Source organism: Rhodofomes roseus (genome assembly GCF_022264815.1).
Source record: "Rhodofomes roseus strain CIRM-BRFM 1785 chromosome Unknown C8Q71scaffold_7, whole genome shotgun sequence".
Classification (NCBI taxonomy): Eukaryota; Fungi; Basidiomycota; class Agaricomycetes; order Polyporales; family Fomitopsidaceae; genus Rhodofomes; species Rhodofomes roseus.
The window spans coordinates 238255-253663 of NW_025952963.1; the positions used below are offsets into that span (position 1 = coordinate 238255).

General features: G+C 56.4%; 7 protein-coding genes across 7 annotated transcripts; 3 read left to right on the forward strand and 4 right to left on the reverse strand.

The window, feature by feature from the left end:
* Positions 1 to 1028: 1028 nt before the first annotated feature.
* On the forward strand, positions 1029 to 1500 carry C8Q71DRAFT_705274 (uncharacterized protein; the record flags this gene model as incomplete). Its single annotated transcript, XM_047920436.1, has 3 exons — positions 1029 to 1095; positions 1159 to 1273; positions 1329 to 1500. 3 exons carry the CDS (start codon positions 1029 to 1031, stop codon positions 1498 to 1500), a joined length of 354 nt encoding a protein of 117 aa, XP_047780199.1.
* A 627-nt stretch (positions 1501 to 2127) lies between these two features.
* On the forward strand, positions 2128 to 2837 carry C8Q71DRAFT_705281 (glutathione peroxidase; the record flags this gene model as incomplete). Its single annotated transcript, XM_047920437.1, has 5 exons — positions 2128 to 2234; positions 2296 to 2318; positions 2374 to 2441; positions 2496 to 2669; positions 2730 to 2837. 5 exons carry the CDS (start codon positions 2128 to 2130, stop codon positions 2835 to 2837), a joined length of 480 nt encoding a protein of 159 aa, XP_047780200.1.
* Positions 2838 to 3034: 197 nt separating this feature from the next.
* On the reverse strand, positions 3035 to 4406 carry C8Q71DRAFT_750296 (uncharacterized protein). The gene is made up of 3 exons (XM_047923261.1): positions 4345 to 4406; positions 3772 to 4285; positions 3035 to 3716 (listed from the first exon to the last, which is right to left on the reverse strand). The coding sequence occupies exons 2-3, from the start codon at positions 4194 to 4196 to the stop codon at positions 3062 to 3064; spliced, it is 1080 nt and encodes a 359-aa protein (XP_047780201.1). The 5' UTR covers positions 4197 to 4285; positions 4345 to 4406; the 3' UTR covers positions 3035 to 3061.
* Position 4407: 1 nt separating this feature from the next.
* C8Q71DRAFT_521222 (Metallo-dependent phosphatase) lies at positions 4408 to 6229 on the forward strand. Its single transcript, XM_047919106.1, has 6 exons — positions 4408 to 4867; positions 4928 to 5043; positions 5094 to 5103; positions 5155 to 5665; positions 5723 to 5768; positions 5830 to 6229. Exons 1-6 carry the CDS (start codon positions 4521 to 4523, stop codon positions 6015 to 6017), a joined length of 1218 nt encoding a protein of 405 aa, XP_047780202.1. The 5' UTR covers positions 4408 to 4520; the 3' UTR covers positions 6018 to 6229.
* C8Q71DRAFT_521311 (uncharacterized protein) lies at positions 6074 to 8820 on the reverse strand. The gene is made up of 5 exons (XM_047919107.1): positions 8686 to 8820; positions 8417 to 8595; positions 8105 to 8345; positions 7868 to 8046; positions 6074 to 7817 (listed from the first exon to the last, which is right to left on the reverse strand). Exons 1-5 carry the CDS (start codon positions 8753 to 8755, stop codon positions 6441 to 6443), a joined length of 2046 nt encoding a protein of 681 aa, XP_047780203.1. The 5' UTR covers positions 8756 to 8820; the 3' UTR covers positions 6074 to 6440.
* A 221-nt stretch (positions 8821 to 9041) lies between these two features.
* C8Q71DRAFT_750308 (uncharacterized protein) lies at positions 9042 to 10644 on the reverse strand. Its single transcript, XM_047923262.1, has 3 exons — positions 9747 to 10644; positions 9339 to 9688; positions 9042 to 9276 (listed from the first exon to the last, which is right to left on the reverse strand). The coding sequence occupies exons 1-3, from the start codon at positions 10543 to 10545 to the stop codon at positions 9232 to 9234; spliced, it is 1194 nt and encodes a 397-aa protein (XP_047780204.1). The 5' UTR covers positions 10546 to 10644; the 3' UTR covers positions 9042 to 9231.
* A 386-nt stretch (positions 10645 to 11030) lies between these two features.
* On the reverse strand, positions 11031 to 13044 carry C8Q71DRAFT_722513 (uncharacterized protein; the record flags this gene model as incomplete). Its single annotated transcript, XM_047921532.1, has 4 exons — positions 11031 to 11118; positions 11186 to 11346; positions 11398 to 11632; positions 11690 to 13044. The coding sequence occupies 4 exons, from the start codon at positions 13042 to 13044 to the stop codon at positions 11031 to 11033; spliced, it is 1839 nt and encodes a 612-aa protein (XP_047780205.1).
* Between the last annotated feature and the right edge of the window lie 2365 nt (positions 13045 to 15409).

Below are 15409 nucleotides of genomic sequence, written 5' to 3' on the forward strand. Positions count from 1 at the left end.
ATACCATATTTGTGGACCAGGTAGGAAGAAGCATTCTAAACCTTGTCGTTGCGTAGTGAAAGTGATCGTCGGCTTCTGCTGCAGGTGGTATATCCCTTCGCGCAGAGACAAGACATTATGGCCCTGCTAGAGGAGCATATAACCGAGAACATCGTTAAGGTCAGTCTGTGATTCTCGCCACCGGACGACTCAGGCCGCTGACAGCATTCCAGATCGGTGATTGCTACTACCGCCAAATGGTTGGCATTCCTCAGGGCTCCGTGCTGTCTGCGCTGCTTTGCTCGTTCTTCTACGGCGACTTGGAAAAAAGACACTTGAAATTCACGGATGATGTCCAGAGCGTGAGTACGCTCTTGCGCACTACTTGCGGAGGCTCATTGTTGTTCTCCAGCTCCTCCTGAGACTGATTGACGACTACCTGTTCATAACAACCGACCTCCAGCGCGCGAGACGTTTCCTGGGCATGATGGTTCAAGGTATGTCCTTTCTCGCATCTCGAACGATTCATCCCTGAATTTCGTCCAGGACATCCGGAGTACGGCTGTTTCATCTCCAGGGAGAAGACGTTGACGAACTTCGACTACGATCCCGACATGAATGTAACTGAGCCTCAACAGAAGAGTGAGCACGTCGTCAAGTTGTAGTGGTAGCGGTTTTTAATGTTCTCACAGGTTTCCCTTGGTGTGGGTACATGATTAACATGACCGACTTGTCCGTCTCTGCGGACTACACTCGATACCACGAGACCTGTAGGTGCCTTTGCGTGTTGTATGGCGTGCTGGATGTCGCTGATGTGCGCTTCGCAGACCTTCAAGACTCACTGACGGTCGAACGTGGCCGACGTCCTGGTGTTACTTTTGTTCACAAGATGATGCAGTGCGTTTCTTATGCTCGTATACGTTGAACCCGCTCATTCTCGTCGATTTAGGCTGACCAAGGCGAAGGCCCACATCCTCTTCACTGATGTTGGGCTGAACTCCAGGCACACGATATACCTCAACGTCTACCAGAATTTCCTGTTGTCTGCCATGAAGATGCATCATTACCTCCGCCAGTGGGGCCTCAACGTCAAGAAAAATCATGCTTTCCTTCGTGGTGCGTACTCACAGACGACGTCGACAATTGGGACTGCGAGCTAACTTCGTGCGTCTGCTGCAGGTACGATACAACAAATGATCAGGTACACCTTCGCAACCATGCGGAACAAGTCCTCGAACAAGGTTGCCAAGCGCAGTGGTGGACGCTGTGACGTTCACCAGGATCAAGTCATATGGTACGTTGTGTGATTCCGGTCAGCTACCTAACCGACTCATCGTGTTACCTAACAGGCTCGGAACCCATGCATTCTACACCGTCCTGTCTCGAAAGCCAAAGACCCATTGCCAGCTTATCAAGTGGCTGAAGCTGGAATTGTCGCGACCTCGGAATCGTCGCCTTCGCAAGAGCTTCCGAGGTATCGCGAAGGATGGACTCGCAACCTTGAGCGCACTCGCTTTCTGATGCCTCGTCAAAAGTGACCGAGCGCGTTTCAGCATGTGTAGTAAACTTCACCCTCAGACGCTGCTCTTATATGATTGGTTGTACAATCGATGTTGGTGTGTAGCAGACTTGGTCTAGACACAACATGCAATTTAGACTGTCGTTGTACTTACGTACACTTGCACACAGCGCCCGGGCCTCCCGGGCCCGAGGCCGCCGGTTCATCATGAATCTCATTCCACAGATTTACGATTACAATGTCGACGACCTTTCCATTGCCAAGACGATGACTGAGGATTGTATTCTCCGAGTTTCTCGAGTTCACCGGGAGAGCGTGATAAGTAATACCGTGTCCAGGTCGCTACGATGGCGCCATCTCGGGCACATGCCCGCGCAGCACAGTGTGCCTGTATACTTATCCGTCGCAGCTGAGCTCAGATGCTCGCTCTCCGTAATTCGCATTCCTTCGCACTCCAGCTACCTCGATATCGGCCTCTCTGCAGCTACCTATCCAGCCCGCAACGTGCCCAGCGAGCCTACTCCGTCGCGTCCTCTCGGATTTCCAGAAAACCGATCTCCAGCCCAAGCCGAGCGCGCACCTTTGCAACAACTACTTCACGTCAAGCCGATTCTAGCACTCCTGCGAGTATGACCTCGTTTTACGACCTCAAGACTGAGCTCCCCGGAGGCAAGGAGTACGACTTTGCCCAGTTGAAGGGCAAGGTCGTGCTGATCGTGAACACGGCCTCGAAGTGGTACGTCTGACGCGAGGCTTCACTATCATACCTCACTCGGGAGCTGAGAGAATGTACACAGTGGCTTCACGCCCCAGTACAAGGGTAACCCTCCACTACAGTCCGAGACCCACGCATGAAGTGACGGTGCGCGTCTCAGGTCTCCAGGCCCTCTGGGACAAATACAAGGAGAAGGACTTCGTCCTCCTTGGCTTCCCTTGCAACCAGGTGAGTCGCGCTGTGTCCACGGACAAGACCCTCTGACCGACTGGCGGTCCGCAGTTCGGCGGCCAAGAGCCCGGTGACGACGAGAAGATCGCCGAGTTCTGCACGCTCAACCACGGCGTGAGCTTCCCCCTCGTGAAGAAGTCCGACGTGAACGGCGACAACACGAACGAGGTCTTCAAGTGGCTCAAGAGCCAGAAGGCCGGCCTGCTCGGCATGACCAGGATCAAGGTGCGTGGTTGTTTGCGTCGCACGAGTCTCACGACGGCTGACGCGCGGTTGGCGGTGCAGTGGAACTTCGAGAAGTTCTTGGTGGACAAGGAGGGCAAGGTTGTTGGCCGCTGGGCGTCCACCACCACGCCCGAAGCTATCGATGCGGAGATCGCGAAGCTGTTGTGACTGCGTGGAGAGCCTTCACCGTCGGATGGGCGCTCTCCAGGTAGGTGTACCGCGCAAGCGAAGATGTGAATCAGTGTGTGTGTACGATACCAATCTATGTATGCTTCACAAAAGGAACGCTGCCTTACGGCCAAAGCCCTGAGTAGTCGCTCGGAATTTCACAATCTGACGAGATGCATTCATTTCAAGCTTTACGGTGACGTTCTATGATACAATTTCTGCGATCACATTTCGGCATGAACCAGTACAACAGCAGACCAGAAAACACCAGTCATGATAAGAGTGAGGAAACCCAACAGTATTCCTTGAAGGATGTTCAAGAGAACAGCCGGTACGCGAGAGCGCGTCTTTTTGGGAGGCATGTCAGGATGCGCTGGATCTCCTTGAACAGGCTCCACAGACCCAAGACCAGATCCCAGAGTATCCATCGAGCCCAGAGTATTCGTCGAGCTAGATGTCACCAGAGTGCAGGTAGTAGCAACGGCTTGCACAGCCGGAGGCGTGAAGTGAATGTTGCCGGGGGGTACGTAGGGGGAGCCATCACCAGTCAGCAGGATCCCAGGAGGAATCATAGCAGGAGTAGTGCCAGGACGAGGTTGGGGCAGGTTGTCGAGCTGGGCCGCCGGTACGTGGTTGATGGCTGCTCGGGTCCTGGATAAAGTGGAACGCCTGCGGCGTCTCGTAATCGACTGGGACATCATCGCCTCGGACATCTTGGACATCTTAATCAGGTCAACGGTCGGGATTGTTGCAGCGGGAATGGTCGCAGCCTGCACCTCTGTCTTGGGTTCCGCAGGAGGGCGCTCTGATGGGTCAGGAACGGGGACACTGCGAGCAGACTGGCTGTCCACTGTGGTAGGCGACACGGCGAAGGTGCGTCTAAACAGATCCCCAGTATGTTTAACAACGTCAAACACATAATTCCAGGACTTACACATGTGCGCGTCCCCTCGTCAACGGCTCCGCATTCGCTGCCTGGGCAGTGGGCGCGGAATTGGGATGAGCGCGTGCGTCCAGGAGGTCATTCGGGGCTGGGGCTTGGGGCGCACCCGGAGGCGGCGGAACGAGTACGTAGGCCCGGTGCGGAGGGACTACGGCCTTTTGCATGTGAATCGTGGGCCTCGGGGCGACTGCTTCTTCGCACCGCATCTGCGGTTGGTCGTCTGCCGGCGTGTAAGTGTTGTCCGAGGTGTACGCAGCCGTCGGTCCAGTACCGCCTTCGTGCACGTTCAGGTCGCGAGGCGCGAGAACCGTGGCATGGGCGTTCACCCTGGCAAGCACGTTGATCATGTCGGGGTTGGGGTTCTCTGTGCGGCGGCGAGACCGCGTCTGAACGGGCGAGCGCATCCGCGAGTACATCTTCCTGCAGACGAAGTCGAGAGAGCACGAAGTTATCAGTATGCAGCGTGCTGAGGCCCAGTATTGTTACTCGCCGTGCACACGGATGCCTGTAGTGTTCCAGAATTCCTTATGTACTTGCACAAAACATATAAGGCAGGGTACGCACCTGGGAAACGCGGAGAGTCCGAGAAGAGACGCGGGCAGGTGACGGGAGGAGGCAAGGACTCGAGCGCGCAGACTCGCACCGCGGCGCCTGAGACGATTTGATCGACTCGGAAGACATTCGCGCGGGCGACGTGCTCGGCTCGACGTGCACCTGCGAGTCTCTAGCGTACGCCCACCATGCCGCGGCCAATCATTTGGCTCACGATGGTCACGCCCATCCTCGCTCTCTTCCTCGTCTTCCCGCCGCCAATCCATCTCCTCAAGTCCGCCGCACAGCACCCCGTCTTCTGGTCGTTCAGCAAGCACGTAGACCTTACGACCCCTGCAGGCCATGGCAAGGACGCGCTGCACGGCGGAGGACACGAAGCGCGGCCGTACACAAGGCGCATCGTCGCTGTGGGCGACCTCCACGGCGACATGCCAAACGCGCAGAAGGTACTACAGATGGCAGGAGTGGTTGACGAGCACGGTGACTGGTCGGGCGAGGTAGACTTCTTTGTGCAGACGGGGGATATCATCGACCGGTGAGTAGTCAAGTACTGTACGTGCATCGGTAGCCTCGAAGCTTATAGGCATGCTTGCAGTGGTGATGACACCATCAAGTTGTACCTCTGGATGGACAAGCTCCGTGAGCAGGCCCATGCAGCAGGAGGCACTGTCCTCTCGCACCTGGGAAACCATGAGTGGATGAATGCTATTGGTACGCACAGCTTCCATCCTCGCATCTCACCGAGACTCAGCATTCCACAGGTGACTGGAGGTGAGACGTCTCCACAGCCATACCTGCCGTTCTCGTAGTTACCTGAGCCAGGTATGTGCGCCCCTCCGAGATCACCACCTTCGGGGGCGTCGCCGCGCGCCAACGCATGCTCTCCACGGGTCGCATCGGCAAGTCCTGGACAGCGAACTACACCGTCACGTCCCGCCTACCTCTGCACCCGTCCCTCGGGCCGCCCAACACCGACTACGACCCCACGACTCACAACGCGCTCTCCCACGCCGCGCTGTCCTTCGTGCACGGCGGGCTCTCGCCGACCTACCATGACCTGACCCCGTTCCCATCGCGCATCAACGAGCTCGGCGCGGGTCTTATGCGGAAGATCCACTCGCACCCGCCTCCACCGCCCTCCCCGCCGCATCCGTACACGGGCCTCCCGCCTGACGCGACGGAGGCGGAGAGGGAGCTGTATGGTGGCAATGGGCCGCTATGGTATCGCGGCTGGGCACTGGACTCGGAGCACAAGGTGTGCAGCCAAGTGGATGATGTGCTCAAGAGAACGGGGACGCGGAGGATGGTCATGGGCCATACGCCGGACTTCGAGGTAACATGTCTTCATTTCGAGCCGTCCACTGGCGTCGGCTGAAATGCGGATTCGTAGCACATCGCGTCGAGATGTGACGGCAAGATCATCATCATCGACACAGGTGCGCTCGATGGTGCTGTCTATGTTCTACCTGATACTGACGGATGGGACTAAATGCCCAGGCATATCCCATGCATATGGCGGAGTGCTCTCTGCTCTCTCCATCGAGTACACGCTCACTCCGGGGTCGAGCTCACACTCAGATACTCAATGGTATGAGCGCGAGGTGGTGACGGCGATATATCCTGGTCGACACGAAGTACTCGCCAACGAAGAGCGAGTCATCCAGGGGAAGTTCCATGTGTCGTGAGCCCTGCTGTACCGTCTTTCCTGTGTCCGCTATTTATCGCATGACGGTTAACTTATAATCTGGTGGAATGGACTACAGGATCATGGCTGTCGTCTGGATTATTGTTTCAGCATTGTCGTAGACTACCGCGCAGCTATCGTGTATATTACACCGAGGTCTGAAGGAGATTCAGACCGATTCTGCAGTCATTGTACTCCAACGGATTGCCTATAGCTATAGGGACTAAGCAAGATACAGTGATTCAGGAAGAAGCGTACGCAATGGTGGCATAGATACAAGAGCTTAGAGCATCGTCATAACCGGAATCAAAATGTTACAGTAGAATAGCGGAGCCTAGTTCATGTCAAGGAAAGCAGCACTAGTAGTACACAAGCCAATATACCCCCATGTCCTACATCGTTCCTCGCGTCTGGTATATGCGTTCTACGGTCTGAGTGGACGCTGCCGAATATGCCATGGGTTGTCGAAGCTCGTGTTTATCGGCCAGATCGGATTGTTACTGATGAACTGCTCGGTGTTCGACGGCTCGTCGGTCATGTAGACCACCAGTTTACCCGTTTCAATGCGCTTCATCTTGAACTCGAGCAGCGCGAGATGCAGCATCGAGAAGATGAGCGTCTCGAGCGTCGGGCAGTACGCACAGAACAGGCGCGGCAGGATGTCCCATGTGACTTCGAAGCAGTTTTCGTCGAACTCGCGGTACAGCTCGGGGATCTTGGACGCGGGGTAGCCCGCCTCCGCGTACGGCAGGTCGAACGTCGTGCCGCACTGCAGCGGCCGCATGTCGAAGTTCCACATGAAGTGCTTCAGGCGGGGGAACGCGGCGAGGCGCGCCGCGTACTCCCATGTCGCGCCCGGCCACCTGCTCGGCCTGCTCGCCCTCTGCAGGATGTTTTGTCGGTGGATGAGCGTCAGCGCGTTGAGGTCTGGGAACGCTTCGGCAAGACGCGTGAAAAGGTCGTCCTCGACATACGACAGGCCCTCGAGGGTGAGCGTCCGGAGCGGCGCGCCCTCCAGGCCGTTGATGAGCTGGAAGACCTCATCCTCCTGGAGGCCGTACTCAAGCTCGAGCCGGAAGTGCGTTATGTGAAGGGGCTGCCCCGGGGTCATCGCGGCATCGCGGATCCAGTGAAACAGCAGAGGAACCTCCTCGTCGTCGATGTGGCTGAGATTGACCCGCTCCAAGACGCGGAAGGGGTTATGCCGCATGATGAAGTCGTCTTGCGGGAGCGCGCAGGGCATACTGGGGAGGCCCATGACAGTCAGCGAGCGGACGTTCGGGACAAGCGCGACCAGCTCGAGCATCTCGGAGCCTGGAACGTCCTGCGGGAAGAGAATGAGGTTCACTACAGTCGCCATTGGTGGGAGACTATCCCATGAAGGGAGCCGGTTGAAAGGGCAGCCGTGCACGCTGAGCGTCTGCAGTGAGCGCAAGGATGCCATCGCACAGATCATCTCCTTCGTCATGGCAAATTTCTCCAGCTGCAGCTCTTGCAGGTTCGCTGCGCCAGATAGCGTGGCTTCGATCTCCTTCCAGATTGGCGCATAAAACGTCTGTTGCTCGAACGCCGTGTTGAGACCCGCGGCGGAGGCCATGTCGGGCGTCCAGGAGTTCTTGATGCCTAGGTGCTCGACGCGCTTGAGAATGTCATCCCGTGTTAGGAGGAAGCGGAAGTCTCTGAGGAGTCTTTTGCGCATCTCTACGCTGAGACGACATAAGTAGCGCTTGTCTATGTCCGAGATATCATCCAGGGTCTTCTCGATGAAGTTCGGATCCACGTGTAGCACTAAGCGTCGTCTCTGCAAGGTTCTCGATCAGGTAAGTGCGCTGTTCTGGAAAGCCGACGTACCTGGTACACATAGGAAAAGGACAGTTCATAGAGAGTTCGGCATGTGACGCCAAGAGCACGGGCATCGTCTATATGAACGATGTCAAAGATATAGAGGAGCAATTCCGGGGGAAGATCTGTAAGGAAGAGCTTTTGGAACACTGGCTTAGGGTTACCAGGATACATGCTACGCATGATCTCTGTGTGTCAGGCGTGGCTCTCAGTCAGCAGCGGGCGTGAGTCCAAGGGCACACTCACCAGGTATTGCGAGGATCTCCGGGAGGTCGACGTAGCCTAGTTTGTACTTGGCCCTGAAGTTGTCAAGGACGGAGGATGGTGAGACGAGGAACAGCAGTGCCTCACGCCCATCGTCCATCACCGCGGGCGGGCTCTCGACGATGTGCGTGCGCAGCGATGCAATGTCGTCCAAAAACTTGTCCAATCGTTTCTTGAGCGAGTGGAAGCGCCTCTCGCTACGCCCTGCAAGGTCCACATTGCCCTAGACATCAGCCACGCGGTGGCGCCGGTCAGCACGGATGTAGTCAACGAAGGGGATGCCGGACGACGTACCTCGTAGAAACCAGCAACGCTCGTCCATAGCCGACGGATGCGCCACATTCCCCGAGCATCGGTACTATTGTCCAGTGGTATGCCCTTGTCCCTCGCACTGTACGCGCGGACCACATAGTCCCGGCGCACGACGAACTCTTCTCGCTCGTAGGGTCTAATCCAGACCGCGGGACGCTGAGCTGCACCCGCATACACAATGGAACAGGGATAAGGGGTTCCACGAGGTCAGCATGCGTTCGTCCGCATAAAGGAGAGCCACGAGCACTCACGAAGCTCGAACATGTCTCGCGCCAGTGCCACCTCCTCCTCTTGCAATATCCGCTCGTCGTCAGAATCCATTCTGTCTGGAAGTTCCACTTGTGAAGCGCACTTTCACTCGTATATCGGCTACAAGATGGCGGCAGTGAAACACAGTATGGTGGCTTGGATAGGAGCGCTCATATGATAATAATATCGCGCGCGTTACGATCACGTGGGTCGCGTCGCGTCACGCTACGATGTCCTCGCGTCGACCGCCGTCGCCGACTGCCACATATATCTTACTGTAGTGTCTGCTCTCTCACTGAGTCTTCGTCCATCGTCCGTCACACATTACGCTCCATGTCTACATGATGTGCGGCTGTTTCGCGAGACTTGAGCATACTAATAGTCACCACAGGCTTTATTCAAAATGACTCAGTTTCGATAATTGGAACCGGTCATTGACAAGATACAGTATACATGCTATAGATCCAAAAGCAAATGATGGGTATCCGCTGATATGATGAAATACGTGCTGACTTCGAGGCAAATTTGGAACACTAGGGATATTCCCACTATGACTTGCCCGTCAATTGAACGAGCTTCGCCTGCCGTTCACGCTGCGGAAGAGTATTAGTCAGTCCCACCGCACAGAGTACAGTCGCCAACGAGAGGCACTCACGTCGTCTGCAGCCTTCTGCGCCCTCAACCAGTCGATCTCCCTGCTCTTCTCCTGCATCATATCCGTAATCTCCCGCGCATGTTCACGCGCCGCATCCCTTCCGTCCTCCACCGCTCCGAGCTCAGCCTGCGCCTTCTCGTATCGCGCGCGTGCAGCGAGGTACTCCTGCTCCTCCTTGTGGAAAGTGCGCAGCGCCTTTGCGTGCGTCGCGACCGCGCGGCTCTCCTCTTTCAGGGAGGCCTTCTGCATCTTCTGGATGTCGGCGAGCTCACGGATTGCCTGCTCGATCGCTTTGGCTTCCGCCTTGGCCTCAGACTTGAGTACTTTGGAGAGGCGTTTACCTTCCTTAGCTGTGTATCGGCCCCGGTGAGTCGTGGCTTTTGATTCTCGTGAACGACGGATTCATACCTGACGACTTCTCGATCTTGGACTTTTGCTTGGGTGTGAGCTCTGCTTCGGCGGTCCTTGCTCTTGCCAAGAACGACTCGGTGTCGTCTCGACCGGGAGTCGTTCCCGGACCGATGGTGCCTGCGCCACCGGAGAAGCTACCCCCACTCAAGCTGACACGGCGGCGGCGCTCGGAATAGCGCGAGGCAGCCCCGCTCCGGATGCTCTCCTGGTCATAGCCGTCACGATCACGACGGGTGGTAGACGTGCGGAATGAGCGCATGGAGGCCGCGCGGCGAGCACGGCGGTCGAGCCCCGAGTCGCCGTATGTGTCCTCGTCGGTGTCGGGGTGCCCTGCGGCGTCGGGTTGCCCGTTCTTCCACACGACGGGGACGGGCTTGAGGCTGGAGCGCGAAGCGCGGGAGGCAGAGCGCTCGGGCGGGCGCGTCGTCGTTGGGGGCGAGGACGAGCCATAGCCCGAGTCCGACGGCGGGCTGCTCGCACGCTTGTCGGTGCCCGTGGAGATGGCAGACAGCTTAGCCCCCGTCGGCTTCTGGTCGTCGTTCCGCTGCTCCTCGTCTTCGTGGAGGTTCTCGTGGTAACGATTCACGACCGGGTCAGGGGCAATCGCCACCGACGGCTGGCGATCAGCATCCTGTTGCGGGACGTTTGTTTGCGAGACGTTTGTGTCCGCAGCCTGTGTGGGCTCGTCGGATGGTTTGTCGTCCTTGTTGCGAGAGAAGAAGTGCATGATGGGTGCGTCGAAGTATACGCTGTGTTCGCTCGATGGGGTCGGTGCGGGGAAGTCTTGGGCAGACATGGCGGGCGGTGGTGTTTATATGGGGGCAGGGACGCGGATGCGGAAGGGCTATATAGGCGGTGGGGCGTCGGGCTGGTGGGCGACATCCTGACCGTGACGCTGCCCGCGGTCACGGCGGCGGCCCCGCTAGCCTCGATCGAGTGGCGTGCCCCGCACTCCGGCCTTACCTCTTTCGGCGATGACGTCGCGCCTCACCGTTACCGTGCATCTTCAACTTGCGTACTTACATCTAGTCTCGCCGCAAGACCCTCCACGTGCGAGGGGCTTGTGTCGAACCTAACCATACATCAATCAGACTTAGGATGGACTCACTTGCAAGCCACCGCAAATATATCGCTGTTGATTCATTTCTGTTACATGGCAGATCCGTCCTACATCGACTATCTTACACTGCACAACACTGATAGCCACGCGGAATGTCAGACCATTCGAGGACGCTGTGGCGACGTTTCGAAACTCACCGCAAAAGGGACATGGTACGGCAATCAATTGTCCGAGTCGGCGTCGTCAGACTTCAAGTTCGAACTCTCCGAGTCGGCGCCGTCAGACTTCGAATTCTCTGAGTCGATGGCACTGCATCAAATAGACAACGTGCAGAGCTGAGAGACTGAAGATGGGCGACATTGATAAATGTGCTTACTCGTGCAGTAGACGTTCCTCGGCGGGCTCAATGACTTCCTTGATAATCGTTTTATAGATCGTCTGTGATCGCAGGAGCTGTAGCGGGTGGTCTCCTCTCTGGCATGCTGGCTTGTGCTCTTTCCAATGCGCCTTCTGGCACATTGGGCCACAATAGAATATCTACAGCACCACGTTAGCGAACGCAGAGTCGCATTTGTGAGAAATACGAACCCTTTGGCATCCACGACAACGTTTCATCGTGAGGCCCGGGCGATCAATTTTCGTGCACCCGGTCGCTTCACATCTCTTCCAAAGGGGCAGAAAAAAGGGATCCAGCTTGGCGGCCCGTCCAATGTTGGATTTGCTGCGCGTGTCTGTTCCGAGTGCGATGTAGTCATCGACAGTGCGGTTCCAGAAACTGGCGACCTCCTTTCCCCAAACCTTCGAGCCCCAGTCCACTCCAGGCCTGGTCAAATCAACATGTCAGATAATTACATCATCTGTAATGTGATGGGATACGGACAGAGGCAGATACTCCGATATCAACGCCGCAGCTCGAAACGCCGGGTCGGCCTTCTCTTCACTTTGAGTATCGTTATACTCGATGGCCATAATGAGAAGCTCCCAAGACTTCTTCTTCCCGGTATCTGGCCAAATTAGCCCCGATGGCACCCCTGGCGTATGGCTGCGGAAAGACACGTAGGTTGGTGCCTGCCCCTCGGCCTCCGCCTCACAGAGCTGTAAGACGGTCATGCGTCCCAGCTCGTTATTCCACTGCTCCACGAATGCGAATCCTCTGGTTCTACAGCAATTTGCGTACGTCTTTGCCGACCTGCAGATGCACGCAAAGGTAGGAGGGTATGGATGGTCGCCCGATCCATGACATTCGTGTAGTGGTTTGCCTGACCAGCAAGGACATTTTCGCGGTGGTCGCGGCAACAGTTCGGATTCGTCTCTGGAAGCGAGTCGCACCACGAGCTCCTTACAGAGTGACGCCTTTTCAGGGTCTACCTTCCCTGTGTCCCATTGGTCGAGCAGATACGTAAAACCCAAAAGCGGTGAAAGTGGGAATCCGTGAAGAGCAAACAGCTCGAGGAGTTCTAGATCCAGACTCAACCAGGCCATCATAGCCAACAACCCAGTCCCGCAGATCTCGTACAGATCGCCTAGGAAGGGCAGAGTGTCCGAGTCAGTGGGCACGATGTGCATAATGGCATGTTGCTCGACCAGAATCTTGACCATGTGTCGGAGTCGAGCATACGCAGATGCGTCGAATTCGTTGTCGCGAGTTCCGCCGAGTAGCTGTATGTGAGCCGTCTCGAAAATGAACCCAAACAGCTCCTCCATGGCGCAGAACAGTGGTGTCCGACCCTCGGCATCAACATAGTTGACGTCGGCTCCAAGACGTATGCATTCATAGACAAATGGCACGTCTACAAGCCTGACTGCGAAGTGGAGGTATGTGCTTTTGCTCTCCGGGGATATCTTCTTCGGGAGCGACCACGAGTCGTTGTCATTGTGATTCGCCCAGGATTCGTCCACCATCGCATATGCATCACCCGCTTGGATAACGTAGTGTCGTAGGATCAAATGGCGCATAGGGAATGTCCTAGCGTGCAAGGCGTCGCGCCCGAAGACCAGCGACCGCTCCGAATAGAAGTCGGGATCGATCCGGAGTCTGAGGTCGTCGAGGAGAGCCTGCGGCAAGCAGACGGGCAAATGTGTTTTGGGCATGGCGGAAAGGATTGCCCACCGTTGTTCGATTGGCGACGCATCTTCCGACATGGGAAGAAGTCCGGGGACTGTGGCTCCGGGGTACGCCCTGAGGTCGTCCATTAGGAGCGCTTGCTGCGGCCTGCGCGAGGACTCGGACGACATAGTAGTACGGCAGAGGCAAGGGGAGCAGTGTCGGCGGTTTGACACGAGATGTATAGTTTACCATAGTAGTAGATTATAGTTCAACCTCAGAATTGATGTTACGGTGGCGTTTGACGTAAACGTCCGTATTGACGGAGGATCGTTTGTGTTCAGCTTTCATCGGAAACAGATCTGAGACATTCTGCATAACTGCGGATCGAGTATCTGTGCAGTGGCTAGAAATGTGCGGTAGGTAAGTACTGTTACCTGCTACATACATGTTACTCAGGTACTTACCTCTCACGGAACGGCAGCTTCTAACAGCTACAGGGCCGGCATGAGAGACTAGAAGACGTCGGCAATAGTCACACACCTTACAGTCCATGTCCTCGACCCCATAGCTGTGAATTGACGTTGAGGCGTTTGACGTACCGGCCAATAATGCCTCAGGATCGTCCAGACGGTCCATGTTCGACATTCATCGGGATCTGATCTAAGGTACAACTTGGGATCGAGGATCTCTGGCTCGCAAGTGGCAGGGCCCTTTCGTCTCTTACGCTCACGTCGACTCAGGCAGGCGGTCTTGTCCATGGATTCCGACGACGGAAAGGACCTCGCGGCGGAAGCCAATGCATGAAGACCCATGCTGCTATGTGCGTATGCCGAGGCAGGGTACTAACGACTCGGATGATCTCGCTACTTTGGATAAATTGCGTCGCTGCGCCATTCTGATCTGCATACAGTCTGGCGAACGCCGCTGGTGTATGCCCGAATCTACCAGGAGCAAGATGACAAGTGCCAGAGAGCTGCGTACGAAGCCTGCTGCACAAAAATTGCAACATGTACCACGCGTCATTCTCAAGAGGTCCTGCGAAACCTGGACTGGTACTGCGATTATTCTTGTGTCTGGCGCGTCTGGCGTTCTATGGACACTATCAGGAGGGTTACACGAGGTGAGCCTCGAGTGCTGTACGTAGATGGTCGCTGAATGACGTGTCCATCCTCTAGGACGTGCTCGACCTTGGAGGGCGAAGCGAGATGCGTTGTCTATCCCACAAGAGGAGATTGGATCGGTCTTTCGAGGTACCTGTGAGTTGATACAGCATGCTACCTTGAGGCGGCAATCCACCGGATACCTTGAATATCATATGCGGCCGCACTCGATGGCGGAGGAGTTCCAATCGAAGTACCTGGCACAAGGCATGCCTTATGAGGAGCTGTCCGAATTCGCAGGTGCGTCCTCATATTCGTTGAGCGCATTAAGTCAATGATCGTCTTCGTGTGTTAACTCAACATGTAGACAAAGCAAGAGACTACCTCAACGGTCCCTCCATCCCTGTGTTCTAGCAATTGTTCCTCCTCGACCTCCCACCAGAGATCACACAGCTAATCGTCAAGTCTCCCCATTCTGCCGAGAGCCAGTGAATTGCGCTACTTGTCGTGTACTACACATTGTGTCCTCGACTAACATACAGGTGCGGTCTATATTTCCTTTCCGTTGATTTTCATTGACGGTACGCGCGGACGCATACAGTCGGCGGTGCTCAGCACAGTCACTCCGCCGTTCAGCTTGAATCAGAAGTACTCGAAACGCATGACTGATTCAGACATGACAGCGATGCTCTTGTACCATCTCTAGATCCGGTGCGCGACCTGACCATCCGCAATGTCGTCTCATGGCACCCCGTGTTGCTGGAAGTAGCGGGGGTCTCTGCACGAGAGCAGGCGGTGCTTCGCTCATCTCCGCATCCTCCGCGTCATTGACTGTACATTTGCAGACACCCAGGGATGCGATGATGCGCCAGGAGACCCGGACACTGCCCACCTGGCGTGCCCTTCTATCGCCAGCGTTGTCCCGTGCACGCTTCCGACCGCCGATTTCATGACCAATGTGCTGAAGCCACTTCACCGTCTCCCCAACGCACGTGCGCTCGCGCTCGCGGGTGCCGCGCCGCTCGAGTCACTCGACACAGCGAACCTCGCGCAACGGAACGTCTTCAGCTCTGTCGAACGGATCATTGTTATGTCTCAGTCCAGCGACGATTTCTTCCGCATGCGTACTTAGGTCGCCATTGCATCTGGCGCCCTGGCCGCCGCGCTGAAGCTCACGCATGTCAAGATACACTAGTGGACGGGCTACGACATCAAGCAGGAGGTCATGCACGAGCTGGTCTCCGCGTTGCGAAACGCGCCACCGCAGGTGTTGGCCTTGCACGGCGTGGCTGACGTCGGTGCAGGACCACTGCGTCAACCTTCCCCGGCCTGACCGCTTTGACAATGATTCACCGACGGGGACATCGCAGGGGGCCGGGCTTTATCTTCAGCCGGATGAATGGCCCATCTCCAGCGGCGACTTTGCACCTCGCATTATGGCATTCCAACACCT